General features: G+C 48.3%; 1 protein-coding gene across 4 annotated transcripts in view; it reads left to right on the forward strand.

Moving 5' to 3' along the window:
- Positions 1-21,856, forward strand: part of LOC144770807 (uncharacterized) — a 156,548-nt gene extending 134,692 nt beyond the window's left edge. For all 4 annotated transcript variants that reach the window (XM_078655573.1, XM_078655574.1, XM_078655575.1 and 1 more), the window contains 2 exons: positions 11,540-16,300; positions 17,729-21,856. In XM_078655573.1, coding sequence (XP_078511699.1) covers positions 11,540-16,300; positions 17,729-17,760 — 4,793 coding nt within the window. In that variant the 3' untranslated portion in view covers positions 17,761-21,856. The remainder of the gene's footprint in view (positions 1-11,539; positions 16,301-17,728) is intronic.
- Positions 21,857-22,682: the final 826 nt, after the last annotated feature.

Raw genomic sequence — 22,682 nt, forward strand, 5'->3', positions numbered from 1 at the left:
GAAGAGTTAGTGAAATACAATCATTCACAATACAAGAACCATTTTTTCAAATACATCCTAATAAAGTGGTTCTTAGGTCTAATCCTAAATTTCTACCAAAGGTTATCACTCCTTTTCATCTAAACCAATCTGTATAGCTACCTGTGTTTTTCCAAAACCCAGACTCTGTGGCAGAAAGGGCCTTACACACCTTAGATGTTAAAAGAGCTCTGTTATACTATACAGATAGTACTAAATCCTTTAGAAAGACAAAACAATTATTTGTATCATTCTGTCCTCCACACAAAGGCAACCCCATCTCTAAGGGGGGGATTGCCAGGTGGATTGTAAAGTGTATACAAATATGCTATCAAAAAGCTAAACGTACACTAACAATTCCTCCTAGAGCGCACTCCACTCGCAAACTAGGAGCCTCTATGGCTATCTTAGGAAATATACCACTAGAGGACATATGCAAGGCAGCAACATGGTCTACACCACACACCTTCACTAAACACTATTGTGTTGATGTGCAGGCCAAGCAGCAAGCTGCAGTGGGCTAAGCTGTCCTTAGAACACTGTTTCAAACTACTGCAACGGATCAAGCGACCACCGCTAGGGGAGACACTGCTGCACAATCGATGCTAAGTGTACACTCTGCAGCTCATATGCCTTGAACGGAAAATGCTACTTACCAGTATGCATCTGTTCTTGGCATGTAGAGCTGCAGAGTCGTACACGCCCTCCCGCCTCCCCGGGACTTGTGTCCGTTCCAGTTCTCATCTTACTTAGATGCACACGCATGGAATTCCTTTCTCTTTACTTCTACTAACTCCATCATTTCCCATCATGGCGAAAAACAATCTGAGGATGGAGTCGATGACCATGTGCAGTATTGTCCAAGGGAGGAGTCACCTATCTCGTGACTACAAAGACTTCTTCCTAGAAGACAACAACCTGCAATCATCCGAGCCCAACACCAGGTGGCGATCTAATGCTAAGTGTACGACTCTGCAGCTCTACATGCCAAGAACAGATGCATACTGGTAAGTAGCATTTTCCTCACCTGCAACTTGAATTTCCTTCCATAGGATAACATTAGTAATTTCAACTGAAAAAGTTTGTCAACTTTTAAAATACAATAATATTCCTTAAAAATCACTACTGTAACCAAAACGCTTTTACTTAACTGTTTACAGCTCATGTCCCGGGATTGAATCTAGGGTCCAGTCCTGTGGTTAGAAAAGTAATCTACAAAGTAAACTAATTACATTTAACTAGAAATTCCCATTAAGCTCAATGTTGCATGGTGTTTGAAACTGTGTTGCCTATTGCAACAAACTGTAATTATTGCATTCAAAAAGTCTATTGTCGGGGGGGGGGGGTGGCTACCGGCCGAACAAGATGGCCGCTTAGCCTGTGAACTCCGAGGACCCAGTAGCCCTTGGCACTAATCCGGATATTTCTCCTGCACTTTCTGATGCCCTGACGGCCGGAACACAAGCGGTGCCGCCCGATACACCTCCGGAGGAAATCGGACACTGATTTCTGCCCGAGCGTCCGTCTGCAACACTGCAGCCTACCTCCGCCGCCAGAGCTGGGGGCTAAAGTGCCGCATCCCGCCTGAGACGAAGCTCACCTCACGACAAAGCCAGACGCCACTGCTATCTGGGGGCACGACGGTGGTGCCTTTGCCCCTCTCCCCCCCTGCGGACATTAGAGAAAGTGTGCGCTCTCCCTCTGTGTTGGCCCGCATTCGACAGTTATTTCATCGCCGGTGTCTGCAACCCTGTAACGCGGCTGCCTGAAACTGCCGCCTATGAGACCCTCCTCCCGCTGCTGACCACGAGGGACAGCACGGCTCACCTACGACGGCTGCAGCTGCGGCGTGTGTGAGGCTTCCTCCCCCGGCCGCCACCTCGGACTCGTGCACAGTTGCCCAGGGAGTGCCTACTGACAGCATAGGACTGTATTGTGCCATAGCCCCCCGGGGGGCTTCCTGGAACCTGGTGAGGTGCTCCTGGTGCTTGGGTGGGGGCGGTGCGGTGGCCGACCTGAGATGCTGGTGGAGTGAGAGTTTGGAGGTTGCACCCTGGAGTGAGTCGTCGACAGGCTGCAACATATCCTACACTGACCCTCGCTCGGATAAGTGCGGACTGTGGTCATCAAGTTGGTATACGATGAGAGTTCCGGTTTTGTGCCTGCTCCTTCAGCACTACGTGCTGTACTGGGTCCCTATCAGGCATCTGTGTAACTCCTGCTACCTACTACCCTCAGCCCAGTCAAGTTCTCGGATATTGTTTGCTCCACGAGAGGTGCGCCATGGCGGGCAGAGGGCCAAGGCACCACACTGCGCGGGCGAAACTGGATAAATTCGGATATGAAAAGGGCTCATCTCCGGTGCCACCACGGGGTACGCCTCCGGACAGTGAAGGGGCGAAAAAGATCACTCTTGAAGACGTGATGGGGGGCCCTGGCGAATGTGCAGACAGCGGTGGGCACAATCTCTACGGATGTCTCTCTGTTGCGATCTGATCTCCACAAGATGGCGGATAGGGTGAAAGAAGTAGAGCTAATCGCCAAATCTCTAGTTGTGGACACTTCAGAACTACAGTCCTCCGTCGCCCTGCTAGAAAAGGAAAACAAAGCACTTGTAGAGAGGATTGACGAGCAAGAAGGGCGCGCAAGACGCAACAACGTGTGGATCATTGGCATTCCTGAATCTGAGGGCGCCCGGGCGATGGACTTAAACGTGGAGGACCTAATCACCACCAGGCTGCAGCCTAAAGGACTCTCTAAATTTTTCTCGGTGGAGCGTGCCCACAGGGTGCCCGGTGGCAGACCCAAGCCGGGAGCGCCCCCAAGACCGGTGCTTGCCAGGCTATTCAACTCTAGGGATAGAGATGCCATTCTACAAGCAGCAAGAATCTCCCCCCCCCCCCCATCCGAGTCCTAAACTCTGCCGTGACGTTCTTCCCGGACTACACGGCGGCCATATCCAGAAGACGACGGAGCTTCTTTGAAGTTAAAAAGTTGCTAAGGGCACAGGAGCTCCCATACTCGATGCTCTTCCCCGCAAGGCTTCGAGTGGTGGCGGACGACAGAACCTGGTTCTTTGATACGCCCGAGGCAGCTCATGACTGGCTGGAGGGATGGCGCACTGTGGACCGTTCGGATCGTAGGTCAAGACCGCACCGCCACCGGGAGAACGAAGATACTGCAGGAACTCCTGGTTCCGGAAGCCCGGATGCCAGCCAAGCTCCACTGCAAGAAAAGGAATGACCACCGTCCTCGCAATGCAGGCTCCTGATGCACACGACGGCCCCGTATAAATCCTGGCCTCTGCCGCTTTGTGGCTCTGGACTGGGACAGGACTGGGGGCTCTAAAGGGCTGAAGCCTCAGTGAACTCTTTCCCCCGACAAGCAAGTATTGGGTTATGGGAGGGGAAAAAGCGCTCTGCTGAGTTGGGGTGGCGGGCAGTTGTAGGTTCGCTAAGCAGGGAGGCAGGGAGGATGGGAGGGATCCGGGATGAGGAGGTAACTGGGTTATTTCATTTTATTCATTCTGTTTGTATGGTGGCGAAGGCGACATGTTGCTTTAATGAAGGTACATCGCAGGTCAGTTTCCTTTTGATTTGCACAACACTACTCTCAGCTATAGATGATTATACACGTGACTGGTACACCTGAGTCTCTCCAGACACATCCCTCCCATCAGTCTTCCCTAACTGTTTTGACATGGAATGTCCGGGGATTAGGAGACAAGGTGAAGAGAGGTCTGGTACTGCAGTATTTGAAGCGCTGCAATCCGGCGATACTACAAGAAACACCCCTGGTGGGCGCTCGGCCTCAAAGGCCATGGATAGATGGGGTTACAGGATTGTAGCGCATGCGGACTTCTCCTCGGGTTCTAGAGGGACAGGGATCCTTGTAAGGAAAAACTTCCCGCTGGTGTGTCAGCAGATTAGAGAGCTTCGCGTCTGTAACATGCCAATGGGAGGGTCGTCTGTTTAATTTTGTTTCTGTATATGTCCCCCCGGCTCTACAGGCTACGGCACACACTGCCCTCACGGCATTCCTACTGGCTCTACCTGCAGTGACGCTGGTGATAGGGGGCGACTTTAATGATATTATTGATGATGAGATTGATAGATACCCGCTCACAACAGTGGTACGAGGGGGGCGGTGACTACTGGGACTGTTGGAAGCCCTGGGGCTTACTGACTCCTGGAGATACAACCACCCTTGTGATAGACAGTACACATACTACTCTGCGGCCCACAATTGTCTCTCCCGGATTGATTATGTTCTGATGTCTGCAGATGGCCTACAAGGCATAGAGGGGGCAGATATCCGCCCCAGGGGCATTTCTGATCACTCCCCTCTGCTACTCACGTACACAAACCACCGAATGCATAGGGGACGAATGTTCCCGGTTCACGCGGGATATCTACAGGTAGCCCCCCTAATGCGGGATCTAATCAAAACCACCAAACAGTTCTTTAAAGAAAATACTGGCTCCGTGGATTCCCACAGTACCCTATGGGAGGCCTATGAAGTAGTCCTGCGCGGGCAGGCATTGGCCTCCATTACTGGCCATAAGCGAGCACAGCGGCGGGAACTAAACGCCCTTGAGGAGGATCTTGCCGCTGCGGTCTTGGAACAGGAAACTCGCCCTTCGCTGGGGGCAGCACATTAAACGAGCCGCATGGGTGACGTATCAGAAGGAAACGGTTAACAATTCACTTCAAGCGACCCGCCACAGAGTTTGAGTTAGGGGATAAGGCGGCGAAGATGTTCGACTGGTTGGACAAAAAAGAAAAAGCAGGTAGAGTTATTGCACAACTGACGTCCCCCGTGGGGTCTACGACCTCAGATCCTGGGGCCATAGTCGGTCTCCTGGCCGACCATTTTGAAAACACTTATGCCCCCTAAGCGCCCTACACGGTGGAGGAAGCATAAGATTATATCAAAGACCTGACGATCCCTCGCCTTTCCCCAGAGGCGAGGCTCCTACTGGAGGCGGACATCACCGCGGATGAAATACAAGAGGCGACTTATGCACTCGCGTCTGGCAGGGCGCTGGGTCCTAATGGGCTTCCGGTGGAATTATATAGAAAAAACCTTGCAAACGACGGCCCCCTTCCTACTTAATATGTTCTCTGATAGTCTCGAAGCTGGGGAACTGCCTAGGGATCAGCAACTTGCTACGATTGTCCCGATCCATAAATCTGGCAAGACTGCGACGTCCTGTGCTTCCTACCGCCCTATCTCCTTAATAAATGCGGAACCAAAGATCCTCGCCAAGTTACTGGCGCTGCGACTGGCAACCCACCTTGCCACTTTGGTGCACCCAGATCAGTCTGGTTTTATGCCACATCGCAGTACGGCGCTCAACCTGCGCCGCCTGCAGGCGGTGATGGCCCGCCGAGAACCTGCTGTCCTTCTCTCCCTCTACGCTACTATGGCGTTCGATACAGTGGAGCGGCCCTACCTGTTCGCGGTGCTCCAGCACATGGGCTTCGGCCCTAAGTTCTGTGCCTGGATTCGTTTACTCTATGCCAAACCCTTGGCCCATGTGGCGGCTAATGGACACATCTCTAGGGATTTCCCACTCGGCCGTGGAACGAGGCAGGGATGCCCGTTATCACCCTTGTTATTCGCACTGATCCTTCAACCGTTAGCAATTTGGATCCGGTGGGAACCATCCATCAAAGGCATACGGTGGTCTGCTGTATGGGAAGATCCATATCCCTATATGCAGACGACATACTTCTTTACCTCACTTCCCCCAAAAAATCAATTTTAGAGCTTCTAAATGTATGTGAAAAATTCGGGAGAGTGTCGGGATACAGGATTAATTGGACTAAATCAGTCCTTTTTGTTCTTGCCGGCCTCCCGCCTCAGCTCCCTGCGACCTGTCCTTTGCGTCCTACCGGGTTCGCGTTCAAATACCTGGGTGTCTATATTACATCCAACCCAGATGAATTCTACACTTTGAATTTGAAACTCCCTCTGGACCGTTTTAAACGAGAAGTGAAGGTGTGGAGATCCCTCCCCCTCACCCTCTTGGGCAGAGCAGCCCTTTACAAAATTATGTCTCTCCCTCGCTTCCTGTATCTCCTTGAAAATTCTCCGTTCCCGGTCCAGCCCTCCTACTTCTCAGCGATCGCGGCTGCAGTCTCTAGCTTATTATGGGATGGGAAACCAGCGCGTATTGCACAAAGTAAGCTGGTAAAGGACTGGTACGACGGAGGCATCGCGCTCCCAAACATCGAACTGTACTACTGGGCTGCCCACCTCAAACAAATCAATTCCTGGTTGCACGCCCCGCAGACTGAACCGGCATACTTAGCAGACAGACAGTGCTTGGAATCCAGAGGACTGTTGGGGAACCTCTACAGTCGGAGTGTGCCCTCGGACCCTTTGGGCCCTACACGCCACTCGGTACAACTCTGGTACAAAGCACATAAGCGCCTTCAATGCTCGGGTCTTATCACGCAGATGACACCATTGTGGGACTCGCACAGGTTGGATTCTTTACGCAGCAGTAAGGAGTTCCAAGCCTGGGATAACATAGGTATTTCAGTGGTAGGAGACCTTTGGAAGAAACCCAAGGTGGTGGACTTCTCTTTCCTGCAAACCAATTACGATATGGCGCAAACGGAGCAGTTTAGATATATCCAAATTCGACAGGCATTACAAACAGCCATCCCGGCGGGGACAGACCTGCAGGAATCCACCCCTCTCAAGGATAGGTTGCTGACGGAACATATGTCGTGCAAAGCGACATCCTTTACATATCGTAAGCTGGTTAACAACCTTCCTGACATGACATCTAAGCTTAGGTTGAAGTGGTCCCGTGATATCGGTGAGTTCGATGACTCTGAGTGGCAGGAGGCCCTTTCCTCCCCACGGGAGGCGGCTATCCCCTCTAGGCTCAAATTAGTCCAACTGAAAATATTGCACCGCACATACTACACCAGAACGGCCCTGTACAAGATAGGGAAGTCGTCACATGTGTATTGTCTACGTGGATGTGGGGAGGAGGGAATATTCTACCATACTATATGGGACTGCAGTCGAGTGGCGCTGTACTGGACTGCTGTGATGCACACCATCTCCCAGACCCTAACTGTTTCCCTACTGCCCGATCCCCGGCGCTGTTTGTTAAATGTATGGGAAGCGACTGATCTAACTCATCGTCAACAGGATTGGGCCATGTTGGGAATGATGATGGCGAAACGCAATATCGCCAGGCTGTGGGGTTCTGATGTACCACCTACGCTAAGGAACGGTATACAGCCTTTACAACAAAACTTTTACAACGATCTACCATTACAATGCAACTTTTACAACGCAAACTATTACAACGCATAGCGCTTGGGGGCGCTCTAGGATAGGGAATAGGTTAATTTACTATGCAATAACCTTCCCTACTATCCACGGGGACTGGAGTTGGAATAGTAAATTAAACTATTCACTATCCAGCGCCCAAAAGCATTATGCGTTGTAATGGTATGCGTTGTAAAAACTGCGATGTAAAGGTAGGCGTTGTAAAAGTATGCGTTGTAACGTCATACATCCCTAAGGAACTGGTGCAGGGACATGGACGAAGCTATGGTGGCCGAAAAAGCTGTATTTGTCCACCGTGGATGCCCTGGGAAGTGGGAGCAAATATGGGGTGCATGGAATAAGTTTAGGGGTGATATATGCGAACCCCCACGGCCGGACGAGGATGAGGTCACCTTAGATTGAGAATTGTATTTATGTACAGGTACGCTGTGTTATGACTGCATCCATTCTACTACAATTCCTACTGTTTGAGGGTGCTATTCTGGTTGGACCTGTCTGTAAAGTGATGTACTTACTCTTTATGCTCTATGATGATCAACTGTATGTCTAATCGCCTACTATGTTCAACTCAATAAAAACATGTTAAAAAAAAAAAGTCTATTGTCTATTTGAAAAGTATTTAACTAAAGTAACTCATCCTGAGAAAGTATATGTTGATACCTTGTTGGTTCTAAAATAAAACAACTATATCTTTTGATACAAAAAAATTGGCCTAGAGTTCATTCCTTGAGTGTGTGACACCATTTGCTGACTGAGTGGGTACAACAAATGCTTTACACTGTCCTCTGATACTGCCTTTCTGCTTGACCAAACTACCACTTTAGAGAGTAAGGTTATATCTAACTTTAGCCTCTGCCAAACCTCTGGGGACTGTGGACTCTAGACACACTGTACCTTACCATGGCCCAGATTATGTAGAGCCACTTTTCTACACTCCACCATTCTCACCTCCCCTTGCCCCTTATCTAGCCACAGCAGTTCCAGCAGACAACTGACCTCTTCTTTCTGCCTCCTGCGGAGTCATGGGCATCCCCATTGCTAGTGCTTTTCTTACAGCGACTCATACATGCTGGAGTAGTGTTGGTGGAGATCACTGTTGGCACATTCTGCCACTGCACATCCATGTCTAACACAGATCTTTTGCCTGGGTCGTGGTAAGAGCCTCCTTAAGTGCCGCGCTGCCTACATAACACTGCCATAACTGCCTGGTGGAGGGCCACCATCATCGTAATCACAGTGCGAAACAGCAACCTAATACCACAAGGCTCAGCAAACGGGGGTTCGGCACAGAGGGCTGGAGATTTATGGCCATGTTGGATCCCTTCCAGTCCCTGCCCCCTTTCTGTCTGTTTTAGGGAATATTGTGCTGCTGCCTTGCTTGCCTGTTCTGTGTGTGATTGATGCCTGAACTGAGGGTAGAAGGCTGGAACAAGATCTGTAATAGTAGGCAATTTTGAAGAGGTCTACAATATTGCATACAGGGATGGGAGACGCAACAGGAGATTGCTAGGTGCTATTGAGGTGCTGTTTGATTGCGGTTTGCTTTGTGGTATGGCTGTTTGATAGTATTACATTTGACATTTGAGCACAGTATCAACCACAATAAAAATTAGGCAATGCTTGAAGACCTTAAAGGTGCAGCATAGCAGTTGGCTGGCTATAGGTGGCCTTGGCTGTGTAGCCGAGGCATCTGTGTGAGGAGTGTGGGGAGTTCATTTTCAGATTTGGGTGTTTGCAGTTTCTTTTCTTGCTTTGGCTCATTTGCTGTCAGTTAATTCTTGGGTGCACCATGATGTGGAGAGCTTTTCTTTTGTAGGTCACTCCTTTAGAGCAAGTTAGTGTTTACTTCACGGATAAGGTTGGCTAAGTGCAATGGAGGACTTACATCGGCTTCGGGGTCAGTTGTGTTTGCCATGGTTTTTGCTTGCCTGCTGAGATGTGTGAGGGTTAATTGCACTCCCCCGTCTCTGCTTTGGAGATTTAGGTGACAAATGCAAAAAGAACAATTGATGGACGGAATGTTGAACAATATCTTACATTCACCCCAGTATCTGGGCCTAAATCCATCGTATTGCTGCTCACCATGCCATTCCAGTTTAGACCCAGCCATATGCAAATCAGTCTTGACCTTGCTCCCCATGGCAACAGTCCAACCTGAACTGCTAGGCTAGGTACTCCTTGTCTGGAAACTAGCATCCTAGGACCGGTTTCAGGGTATCACCCCTCATCTACCAGGATATCTTGACACCATGGGCATACCCGTTCCACTATCAGGAAGACAAATGCAAAAAGAACAATTGATGGCCAGAATGCTGAACAGTGTCTAACAATCAGCCCAGTACAGAGATCTGAGCCAAAATCCATCGTTTTGTTGGCTCACCATGACATTCCAGTTTGGACCCAGCCATATGCAAATCAGACTTGACCCTGCTCTCCATGGGAACAGTTGAGCCTGAACTGCCAGGCCAGGTCCTCCTCTGACTGGAAGCAAGCATAGGTTCATCACTGTTTTGTATACTTATTGTCTCGCACTAAGTGGGACGGGTATGCCCAGATGTGCACACTGTCACTGGAACCAAGCTGTACCCGGCTGATGAGCCCATGACTAAGGAGAAACCGGTCCTGGGTTGCTTTGGTTCTGGTTCATGGAGGACCTGGCTTGGCAGTACGGACTGGACTATTCCTGTTGGAGCAGGGTCAATACTGATTTGCATAGGACTGGGTCCACTCTGAGGTTGCAAGATGTGCAGAATAACGATGGATTGGGATGCAGCCCAGAGTGATTGCCAGTGGTTGGGATTAATTCAAGCATTCCACCCATCATTGTTTTGTGTACTTATTACGTCGCTTTAAGTGGGACGGGTATGCCCAGACATGGCTCCCGTGCACACTGTGTCACTGAAACCATTCTGCACCTGGCTGATGAGCCCATAACTAGGACGAGACCTGTCCTGGGTTGCTTGTGTTCTGGTTCAGGGAGCACCAGACGTGGCAGTTCGGGCTGGACCGTTCCTATTGGAGCGGAGTCCAGACTATTTTGCATATAGCTGCGTTCAAACGGAGGTGACATGGTGTGCAGAGTAACGATTGATTGGGATGCGGCTCAAGTGATTACCAGTCGGTGAAATTAATTTAAGCATTCCATCCTGCACTGTTTTGTATACTTATTGGAGATTTGGGTGGTGGACGTGTAGGTAACCCCAGCTGTATTCAAAGGAAGGCTAAAAGATTACTTTTAGACTCACTCATCGCCGCAGACACACTTGGATGATTTCTGAGCTGTTCTTGCATGAAAAAATCATATTCTATTTTTAGGCAGGTACATTTCTCTATATCTTTTCTTTGTGAGATTTCCAAAAACCAAGTGCCTTAAAACTCTCAGTAGTGCAGAGGTTTGGTGTGTGGGACTACTACACTGTCAGACATTACGAGGCTTTTGATGGACGTTTGTCTTGCAGAGATACTTTCCTTTTATGGGATTTTTGGATCACTTGTTATTTAGTAGACAATGTTTGGTATGCACATACACCAACCAGCCCACGGTTATCTGTAGATGTGAACACTGTCTTAGTAGGAGTTGAAGAAGAGAGACTTTCTAAAAGCTTTGTGGTAAGTTGTGAATCGAGTGTAGGGGTCATATGTGGAGGTGTGACTTGAGATGTTTTCCAGGGGCATCATTAAGACCCTGTTCAGCACAAGTCCAATGTTGTAAACCTTCCTGAAGTAGAGGGAGGCCTTTAAGTGGACGAGGTTCTTTGTGTGCCCCAAAGCTTTAGATTATTTTAGTGAAGATTTGGGACTCTGTATGTAGGCATGACCAAATGCTATGGTCAGCTTTTTGGGGATTGGATTTTCCTAGTCCTGCAGGTGTGGGGAAGTGCTTTTGAAACTCCCCTCACCGCCAACTCATGATTAATGTGTGGCCCCTGTAAACGACCTAAGATTCCAACTATAACCATGCAAATCTGGACACGTACATTGTCTTGATACCCAAAATACTCTGCATTGGGGCCAGGTCCAGGCTTCGAGAATGAATGACCACTGTAAAGTGCTCTAGGCGAAGCTCTCATCTCCCTGGCTTGCAGCGATTCTGTGCGAAAGAGCATGCACCTTGTATTTTCAAATTCAGAATTATCTTCATTGTTTTTCTTTGATTTTTTTGTATTTGAATAAGGATCTAATACTGTTTTTCTTTTCTTTTCAGAGAAAAGATTGTCATTGGAGATGACTCTGATTAACACAGAAGCCAAAGATATTTTGGAAACCAAGGCGTCTTCCTTTGAAGAGGCTGACACAGCCATCTCCGATGGGATGATTCCCCAGTATGCCAGACAGTACCAGCCTATGGGGTTTGGAGAGCGTGAGGCTTGGCAGGCTGGTACACAACAGAACGAAGCGGAGGGTGTGACAGGGGACCTTACATACGTTAGGATGACTCCGATGGATGGAGGTGGAGCTCCAAGCCACTCGCACTATATTGAAGGGACTGCCCATATCCTTAGTGAGCAGAATTACCAGGCCACCGGAGAATACGTAGAGCCCCTCCCAATGCCCACTGGTAAAAGTGACCTGCAACTTGCTGATCACTTGAAGATCCAAGATGACGTGCTGACACGAGGGTACTTTGCTGCACAATCCGCTAATTGTATGGAGGGCAATTTAGATTTATCTCTCCCTCGAATAATTGCTTGCCACTCCTTGTCTTCCTCTGCCATGCCCATCAACAATCTCCTGCCTGTGGAGCGGGAATCGCTTGAAATACTAGAGGATGGAATGATTCAGGACAACATGTTGGCAATTCCGGACCAGGAGCTCATGCAGGGAACCTGGGGCCTGGTCCAGTGCCCCTTCTGCACCAGCACGTTCAGAGACCCAACAGAGCTCCTAGAACACCAGAAATCCCACACCCAGGAGGAGCAGTTTGAGTGCATCGACCATGAGGTGGTCCTGGCTGAGTGTCAGGAGGTGCCCGGAGATGCTAAGATCTACCAGTGCATCGTATGCGACCGGAGTTTCAGCAAGCAGTCGTCCCTGCTGACTCACCTACGCATCCACACTGGGGAGAAGCCCTTCAGCTGCCATATGTGCCAGAAGACCTTCAACCAGCGCACCAGCCTGACTGTACATCTGCGCACTCACACGGGGGAGATGCCCTACCCATGCGACAAGTGCAACCGAAGCTTCCGCCAGAAGTCCAATCTCACCCATCATCTGAAGAGCCACATCACTCAGGACATCCTCAGCTACCTCAAGGGTGTGGAGAACTTCGACCACCAGGTAGAGCTACAAGTTCTAAACCCTAATCCGCCAAGGTACCCCCACCGGTGGAGTCAGAGCTTCGCTGGGACCGTTAATCCAAAGATGAGCACTGCAATGACTCAAGACCCCAAAGACCGCTTCATTTCACACTCTGTGCAAGTGTTCGGGGGGAAGCCCCCCATCCTGGAAGATACCTCGAGGTTGCCCTTTGATCTGGCTTCCCATCTGGATATCCGTGCAGGAAAAAGGCCCTACACTTGCAGCAGCTGCTACAAGAGATTCACCCACGAGTCGAATCTCATTGTCCACCAGCGGATCCACACAGGAGACAGGACCTACAGGTGTCACGAGTGCGGCAAGGAGTTCAGCCGACGCACCAGTCTGATGGTGCACATTAGGACACATACTGGGGAAATGCCCTACCAATGCCGACAGTGCAAGAGAAGCTTCAGACAGCAGTCCAATCTTATCTATCACCTCAAGACCAACAGCGTGCAGGGAGTCCTGTCTTGCACCGAGAGCACACTGGGTGCTGGACTGCTGAATGGCCGCAATATTGTTCCCCTACCAAGGATCAAGTATGAAACCTCTGCAGACTTACACAACACTTTTTCGCACATCAAGGTGCCGGTTAGGCCATCAGAAGACCTGCTCAGGAGGCCATCATCTGGGGGACTTAAATTGATACCATCTGGAAACATACCCATCTCGAGTTCACCTGTTGCTGTAAAGGCAGAGCCTTCTGAGTATTCACTCAATATTCATTCACATGAAATTTCTGATTCCACACCCTCCCAAGAGATACCCATCTGTCCTGCACATGTCACCGGCAAGCCTCATACCCATGAGCAACTACTGCATATCCAGTCGCATATAAACGACCAGACCCACTCCTCCAAGGGGCTTCCAACCTGTCATCCACATATGAACTTTAAACAAGAGCCCTTGGACCAACCACTTACTCAATCCCTTGTGAACTCAATGTCCATGTCTACGTCCTCTCTAGAGCCACTCACCTCTCCTTCCTGCGTGGACGCTCAGCCTTCCGAGGGAGTCCTGATCACGCCTCCTCTCATGGATTTAGTGTCTAAGCCCTCTCAGGAGTTATCCTCGTCTCCGATTGTGGATGTTCTGCCTTCCGAGGGAGTGCTAGTTTGTTCCTCCCTCTTAGATGTAATATCCAGTCCATCCCTGGAGCTTCCACGTGGTCCTTCACTTACGCACTTCCAGTCCCAGCCGAGTGGGGACTTGCTCATAAGTTTGTCACAAGTAGAAGGGGGGCCGGAGCCTGCAGAGAGCCTTCTCAGCAGCCCTACTCTAGTGGATGTCAAATCAGAGCCCCCTGAGGAGCTGCTGGTCAGTGGGGGTCTCACAGCCTCTGGGGATCTGCTTACCCATCATCCAGATGTTGCTGTTAAGCCTGAGCCCCCTGATGAATTGCTCATCCCTTCCTTGGATGCATCGAAGTCCACGGAAAACCAGACCATCAGTCCGGTCCATATGGATATTAAGCCTGAGCCCGGGGAGGACATGTTGATCAGTCCCCAGGGAGAGTCTCCATTGTTTCCTTCACGCAGCATTCCTGCATCCACCTCTGTGGCTCAAGAAGACAATTTCAACAAACAGACAGATTTGATGGGCCCTGTGAAACAAGAAGACAACTTTATTAAACCGTTTCTTTTGATGCCACTGCCCCCACCCGTAAAGCGCAAAAGAGGCAGGCCTCCCAAGTACATGAAACCAAATGTTCTTGACAGAGCTTCTAACTTTCTGGAAAGCTTGATGCCTCCTGTTAGTATTTACAAATGTGAACATTGTCCCAAACATTTCACCCATGAGGCCAAGCTACATGCCCATAAGCGCATTCACCTGGTCGAAAAGAAGCACCCATGCCAGGTTTGCGGGAAGAGGTTTGGCCACCGCACCACCCTGATGGTTCACATGAGGGGACACACCGGAGAGACGCCGTTCGGGTGTAAGCAGTGTGGCCGGCGCTTCAAGCAGCAGTCAAACCTCCTCTACCACCTTAAGTCGCACACTGTGCAGAGCTACAGGGTACAGAAAGTGGAGGGCTCGGATCTTGGTGGTCCCCAGCATACGGGCAAGGCTGATCAGGTGAACGGTTGCTTGGCCATTACTAAAATGCAAGCCTACATGGGGGAGAGAACTTTTAAAGGTGTCATGTCGGAGAGGAATACCAGTCAACAGTTGGATTTTTTAATGTATCACCGGTCACGTGGCAGAGGCCGACCAAGGAAATACTTCAAATTCAAGCCGAACTTTGGTACTCATGGCTACCCCTTATCCTGCCAGAGGATGCCTATGGCAAAGAGACCATACCGATGCAGAAAGTGTCCCAAGAGGTTCAACCACAAGTCTAACCTCGTCGTGCACCAGCGGATCCATACAGGGGAGCTGCCCTATCCTTGTAACCAGTGCGAACGAAGCTTCCGCCAGCAGTCCAACCTTAGCCACCACCTAAAAAGTCACGCTCTACTGACTGTAGGGACTACAAAAGTCAAGGGTCAGCACAGAACCCTTCATGGGTACCAGATAACTTTAACTGAGCTTGCAGAAATTGCCAAGGAAGAACTAATTACTCCTTCAGGTATAGACATTACAACAGGCTTGTATGTTGGGAGGGACAGTGAATGCAATAGTGTAAAAAGTAATTGTTTAGTTTTAGCTGGGGGCACCACAACAACTAACATCAAGTTTGAGGAAGACTTTTCCTCCCAGCTTCCATTTGCTGTAGAACACCGGCCCTTCAAATGCAACGAGTGTTTCAAGACCTTTAACCACATCTCCAACCTCATCGTGCACCAGCGGATTCACACTGGAGACAAGACTTATCGGTGCCACGAATGTGGCAAGCACTTCAGTCAGCGCACCAGCCTGATGGTGCACCTGCGGACCCATACAGGGGAGATGCCCTACCAATGCATGCAGTGCAAGAGATGCTTTCGGCAGCAGTCCAACCTCATTTACCACCTAAAAAGCCGCACAGTCCAAGGGAAGCTAGCCTGTAAGGAAGGCGAAGACCTCCCTAGCCAAGCAGGAGCTGGACGCAGCTCCCAACAGATGCTCAAGTCAGAGGCATCTGATGAGGTGCCTGATGCCCCCTCACACCCAGAGGTGAAGGCAGAAGTCGCTGCTTGTGGTGGAAGTGGGTCACCATCTGTTGTGGAGCCACGACAAACCCGTTCGCGAGGAAGACTGCAAAATGCCAAGAGCGAAGAGGCAGACCCGACTGAAGATGCAAAGTACAAGTGCAGCGAGTGTTGCAAGACTTTCACCCATGAGTCCAACCTCATTGTTCACCAACGGATTCACTCGGGAGATCGGCGCTATCAGTGCAAAGAGTGCAGCAAGGAGTTCAGCCAGCGCACCAGTCTCATGGTGCACCTGCGGACACACACTGGAGAGATGCCCTACCAGTGCCAGCTGTGTGAGAGGAGCTTCCGGCAGCAATCTAACCTCATCTACCACATGAAGAGCCACAAGGCTCCTCGCTCCTCCGGTAGCAAACAGAACACTGCAGAATCCGAATCCTCATGTGTGAACTCTGATAATCCTTCTGCTCAGGACCTTAATAACAAGGTGACTGCTGGAGACAGCAAGCAACAGGCACCCAGTCAACATTTACCCCACCAGAGACGCCCTAGAGGAAGACCACGAAAGCATGTGAAGTTAAAGCCCTCCTGTGGTAAGCATTGTAAATGTAAATGTTCAGTATTTGTAAAGCGCAAACAATTACCCGATGGTGTCAAGGCGCTGGGGCCCGTCGGGAAGATTAAGTGAGCTATTGCCCAGAGTCACATGGTGCTGGGCAGACCCTTGCCGCCAGAGCCGGGGATCGAACTGTGATCCCCAGCGTCAGTCGCCCTGGCCGCTGCGCCACACCTCTTCCACTAGGAAGTTGTACTCTAAAATATCTTCACTTTTTGTGTTTACTATAGCAAAACATACTTTGCCTTAATCACATACTTTCTTTTGGGGAAAACTGAAGCGATGGTTCCTTCATGGACTACCATGCTTGCTTTCCTCTTTTGTTTTGGGAAATTAGAAGTTTCTTCTGGGCCTAGTGGAGCTTCACAAATCAGTGTGTTGGTGCTGGAAGAGATCAGGGTAGTTTTATTGTACACTGAACATATCGGATTTGTGCTGATGGATGTAAAATCTGTATTAGGTAGCTACATTTGAATTGGAGGTGGCCTTCTCGTGGGTTGCATTTTTGGTTTAATTATTTAGGGGCCCATTCACAAAGGAAATTACAGCTGTAAGTGTAAGTTGAGAGCTGAAAATACTTAGTTTATGCTGGCCAGGAATGTATATAGGGATTCCTGGTGGGCATAAATGCATTTACCTCTGTGGATGTCTCTGCCCAAAGTGCTGAAAAATCTGCAGTAGTAAACCCCACTTGATGGGTGGGCATTCCAAGGCATGGTTTGTTTTGGAATTTTAGAAATACCCACAAACGTAAATGCCTTTGGGCATTACCAAATTCCAATATGGCCTCTTTCCACCCTAGAAATGGCCAAAAATGTCCCCACCTTTAAGGATGGGAAGGACAATGGATCATCCCCCAGATTTGTGGAGGGTTTCAAGAAAGAGCTTTCTCTATGGGGAAAATGTTAGCTGCTTTTTATTCTCCTATGCAAAAAAAAATCTGCACATTCCCGCCATGATGAATTCTAAGCCATATAGATAGAACTCTTAACAAGTGGATCCCATAGGGATGTCCCTTGACATTCCCAATAGTATGCCTAGATCACCCTGCCAATGCTGCTTTCTAAATGTACTGCTGCGAATGCTGCTGAATTGCTAAAAATCCTACTTTAATGTAATTGTGTCTTCCACAGTGTTGTCTACTGTAGATGTCAGATTTGTGTTAAGCGAGAAGGCTTCCTTTTCATACAGTTCCTTCTTGAGTTAGGAAGCGATTGGAATATTGACGCAGAAGTAAGACGCAGGAGACGTCATCTCCGAACATGGTATTTTCTTAATCGGAAGAAGGTGTACGCCTTCCTGATTTGCTGATAGAAGCACTGTTGTTTATCATTCATGTTAACAGGTCCTTGTTTACCATGCATCATGTGTCCCACTCTTAACATGTCTTTTTTCTGATCCACAGGTGCTCACAGAACAGAGCTTCCGTGTCAGTAGCGAGTCTAGGACTACTTCCACTCGCATGCTCACCCGGAGCGAGAGCCTGTGCCAGTGTTGGGACAACTGTGTGGGAACATTTCAGTAGCGTTCTGACTTGCTTGGCCCGGGGGAAGGAAAACTCCCAGGCTGAGACGGCTTGGATCAAGGATTCTGAAGGACACTTTAAGGTGAAGGTCAGTCTTCTACCTCTCCCGGGCCTGGGCACAGGCTACCACTACACATGAGGAACGGAGTCCGCCCGTATCCCAGGACTGTTTGTTGCAAAGCACACACTGACTGATGCAGGGCTGGATCGTGGGCCCAATGTGGTCCCTCATTAAGTAAGAATCCCAAGTAGAGGTGTGGAGAAAGCTGATAGGAAGCTATGCCCACACCTCCTCCCCCACACCACTTTGAGGTATTGCAGAGCACCACAGCTCATCTTCCAGCTAGGATGTTTGATGAGTTTACATCTTCAAGGTGTAGTGACTCTGGGCCTTATGCACAGATAGTGGGATCAGGAAATCTTTGCAGCACAGCTTGTAAAATATTCATTAGAAAGTGGAGTGCAATACTGGGTAGGTCCATCAGTAACCTCCCACTAGGAAAATATATTAATGTGGTGAACATCCTTCAAATAATGGTTGCCCTAGTTGTACCTAACCACCATCCAAGAAGAGTTAGACCGAGGCCCGTGAACCTGTGGCGCGGATTGTTGTTGCTTGAGTCTTCCACTTTCCGAATGACAACTTGAGAGTTAACAAAGCCACAGTCGTTATCATGCTATCTTGGAAATTTCTTACAATGTTCATCCTCTAAGCATCATTTAACCTGGTTCTCTGATGAGCCGCTTATCGCTGAAATTAGATGCTTGATTCGATGAAGTGATCTTGAACTCACTAATTTGTTCACATCATCCATGCTTCTTTGGTCACATCTTCTAAGGTAGCCTTGAGGGAGTGTTAACAGAGAGACCTGGACCAGTAAGCCTGCCATCAGGGCATGAGTCATAAAAAAGCTGTTTTTTCTTGAGGACTGATTGTTGAAGTTATGGCTTTGATAACAGCTTTTAGGGATAAAACCTTGGTTAAGTTTTCTGCAAACACAACTTTATTGAGTAGTCCAGCTGAGTATAGACTGATGATCATGCTCCCAATTAAATCTTCTTAATGGGGTGCACTGGTGTTTCGACTGCTTTTGTATGTGAAATGGCCTTTCTTTGTCTGTCTGGTGCAAGTAGATAGGAGCACGTTAATCCAGTCTTTGGCCGGATGCTTCCAGGTGGTGAACTGCCTACTTTGATGCATTGAGTGGTGTAGGGTCTGAGTCCTTTCTGAGGATGAAGCAATTACAACTTTTCAAAACTCTCCTACATGCCTTTTGTTGCATGTGGGTGGGTATTTGGGGGCCTGCGGGTGTTGCTGCTTAGTTTTGTAGTTGAGTCTTTTTAGTGAATGGACCACTGGTGTATTTAATTTTATGCCTACAAACTGGCACATGCTATCAGTGGTCAGCATACTTGGAAGAAGCAAACCTTCAGTAAATCTTCCTAGTTGATTCTTCCTAGTAGCTGAGAGTAGCAGTAGCCTATGAGTTGCACACAGAGGGGATGTTCATTATTTGTTTTCTTTCCTGTTTGTTCAAGATTTCCTGGCTGCTCTTTTGAAAACTCAGGTTTGAACATTTTGCTCCGACGTGTTAGAGGGATGGCAGAAAATATTTTTTATTATTCAAGCCCTGACTGCGAACCTACTAAGGCTGCTGCCCCTTTGTCTAAAAGACATAGCTCGTAGGCAAAGAAATATATTCTCTGTTACACTAGATCCTGGACAGCACATGCAGAGGTGTAGCAATTCTCAGCATATTGAATTTAGAGTACTTTTTCGGCGCAGTGCAATGGAAGAAAGATATGTGGCACAAGGGATGCCTCTCTTAAAGGACCGTGCAATAGAAGGTCTGGATCTCTGTTATTGAGAGCGTGTATCGTCTTAAGTTACAGTTAGATTTCAGTCTAGCTTTCACTTTTGTAATTGTCTGGTAGCATGGTAAATCATCAATTAATCATATGCAAGACCTGGTGGAAGGATGTGCACTCTCACATTGATATCATCCCCACACACACATGCAAAGAAATCATTAATGCTAACACAGCCAGCCTCATCCCTGGAAGTGCTGGAGTAGAGGCTTCCTACTCATGATTTCTATGAAGTGGATGTGATCAGGAGACCAAAAGGAACCCTTAGAAGTTCTTGACAATGGGCATGCCCTGCCTTGCAGACAACATTATCTGGAGGTCCAAGAGAGGTGGTTCTGTCCCATTCTTAACTTCTCATTAGAATTGTATGCCCAACCCTTGTGTTCCTCTGCAAGAAATGTAAGGCTAGTGACCCATACCAAAACGACAGCTGAAATCCACACCAAAACCCTTGTTTAAATATACATGCCACCCTACCGCTCATCTACATGAATGATGAGGCCTCTGATCCATGTCCATTCTAACTGTTAGCTACATATAATCCAAGGCCGTGAGGCCAGTACCCAACTTAAAGCACTTGTCCACAAGAAATCCTAGGCTAGACATGCACATTCAGCCCTGGCTCTCAACTGCTAGAGATTGAGGGATAGGAACGCGCACCCAGCCAATACCTCTTATCTACATTAAGTCTTAGGCTACAGTCCATGCCTAACCATAGCACTTCTCGTGGGAAGCCCTACTCAGCCTACAGAAGTGGATCAGCAGGCGTTAGAGAGCAGAATTCTTATGAAAAAGGTGCGGTCCTTGTGCACAGTCTTCACCCTCCTGAATTCCGAAACCCGTTTTCCCATCGACTTTGAAAGAATGTTAAATTTAAGGTCCATATTGCCTATTAAATTTAGGAAAGAGTTGAGCTACCACCTTTTGACCTCTTTTGATTGCAGTTCTGGAGAGGAGGTAGATTGCATGTGCAAACCCTAGAACTCCCCCTAGCTAGAAAAACTTAAGTCCTTCCTTCTGGTGTGATTAGGAGCTAGGAGGGTGACATTATTGGAACTCAGATTGATCCTTAGGGTATGGAAACATGTGAATGGGACCGTCTCCTTTTAGCAAACCAGTTTTCTTATATTGAACCTGTTATTAGTTTTTCTGGAAGTCTTCCATACAAGTGTTAAATATCTTTGTGAACATTTTAACCAACATGTTCGATATTTAGAGAGCCCATTGTTGCAAAGATATTCCCAAGAACAGAACTTGTATATGTATGTTATCCTTCTTGGAGATTCAACTCTAATTTGCAAAGGCTATCTCAACAATTCTAATTTCTCCTCTGTAATATCTAGCAGAAGTTGAATGTGTTCACTCAGCTAACAGTCCCAGCTGCTGAGTTAACCATCAGTGAAGAGGGGACAGTCACTCCAGTAGTGCACCTTTTGACTAAAATCCCCGAGCAAGCTCTTGCACTTGACAAGAAGAAAGTTGTAGAACGCGCCCCTGCAGCTTTCAGAACATTGTTGAAAGGGTCACCTGAACAGAAGAGGAATCGGTTCTTTCTCGCAATAGACTTATCCTTCGAAGGATCTAATAGTCTAGGAGCCTTTTCCACCAGACAATTACTTGGTTCCTTCTCTATTATCAACTCCCTGTCTTGAGACCACCTCTGCTTACGACCTGTGCTGGACGTATTCCCATAGTCAGTAGCTGAGCTTGAAGTATCTGCTTCATCGGTGATGACTTCCCCTCTCAGGAAATGAACCCTCCTAATCACTGGGCATTGCATCTTCCATGGCAAATGTATCCTCTGCATTTGGACATGTCCTAGAAGAACAGATTGTGGTCTTGCTAGCTGCACGGAAGCCTTTTACCTACGTTGATCAGATTAAGGAAGATCCACGCCCCTCTCCTCACTCTGCAATAATTGTCCTCCATGTTTTTTCTTCCCTTCGTGGATCCAAGTTGTGATGATTTACTGCCAAGGAAACCCTCTACCCTGAAACAAGCGTTGACCCAGGGGTGTGTGTATATTCTGTGTTACTGTTGTTTGTTATCCCCAGGCATATTCCTTGTAATTAACCATTCACTAATAAACTATTATTACATTGTGTTACCAAAAATTAATAAACACCATAATCAACCTGATTTAATGGCTCCTTGGTGTATTATTTGGGGGACTGTTCTTGGGAGAGGCCAGTACATTTGTGTCTTAAAAGACCTTGGAGGAAGACCCAGCAACTGCTAGTTGGTTACCTCGCTAGTGAACTGATTCCCATGATTATAAACCTGTTTGCAGCATATGATGGCATAGATACACATGCTCTGCATACTCCTGCAATCTAGCGTTGGGCTCAGATGTCTGCCAGTTGTTTTTCTTTAAAGAAAGACTTTTGAGTTACAAGATGTAGTGTGACTCCTCCCTTAGCTGGCAATGAGCATGGGCACCAACTCCTTGTTCTATTGTGTTTTTTTTTTGCCATTGTGTTCTGATGTGTATTGTGTTTCTTCACGCTTCAACTTAGACCCACAGAGTGATATTCGATTACGATCATCTGGAAAACCTTCGTTGTCCACATCCTTTTCGACGACAGCCTCCAAGAGACTGACTTCGCCATTGACTGTCACCATCCCGACTACAGGGTCTCAGGCATTGTTTTAGGCGGCACCTGACCTTGTGTTCTACAGCTTCTCTGTAGAGAAAGCACTCATGGTGATGGCACCGATGCCATTCCAATACTGTCCTCAGTACCATGCCAAGTATTTATGGTTGCACGACTATAGACACCGTATTTTGGTGGGTCATCACCAGTGTCTACATAAGACACCAAGCCTTCATCCCATTTCAGGCTTTAAACCAAAGGTCCTTCAACATCTGTCCAACCTGCTTTCGATGGAGAACATCTGTTCTGCTCGCAGGTTGATCAGATGTTCGAAAAAATCAAGAACACCACCAATGGGTGCCCTCCAGACT

Source organism: Lissotriton helveticus, chromosome 7, assembly GCF_964261635.1.
Source record: "Lissotriton helveticus chromosome 7, aLisHel1.1, whole genome shotgun sequence".
NCBI classification, from domain to species: Eukaryota; Metazoa; Chordata; class Amphibia; order Caudata; family Salamandridae; genus Lissotriton; species Lissotriton helveticus.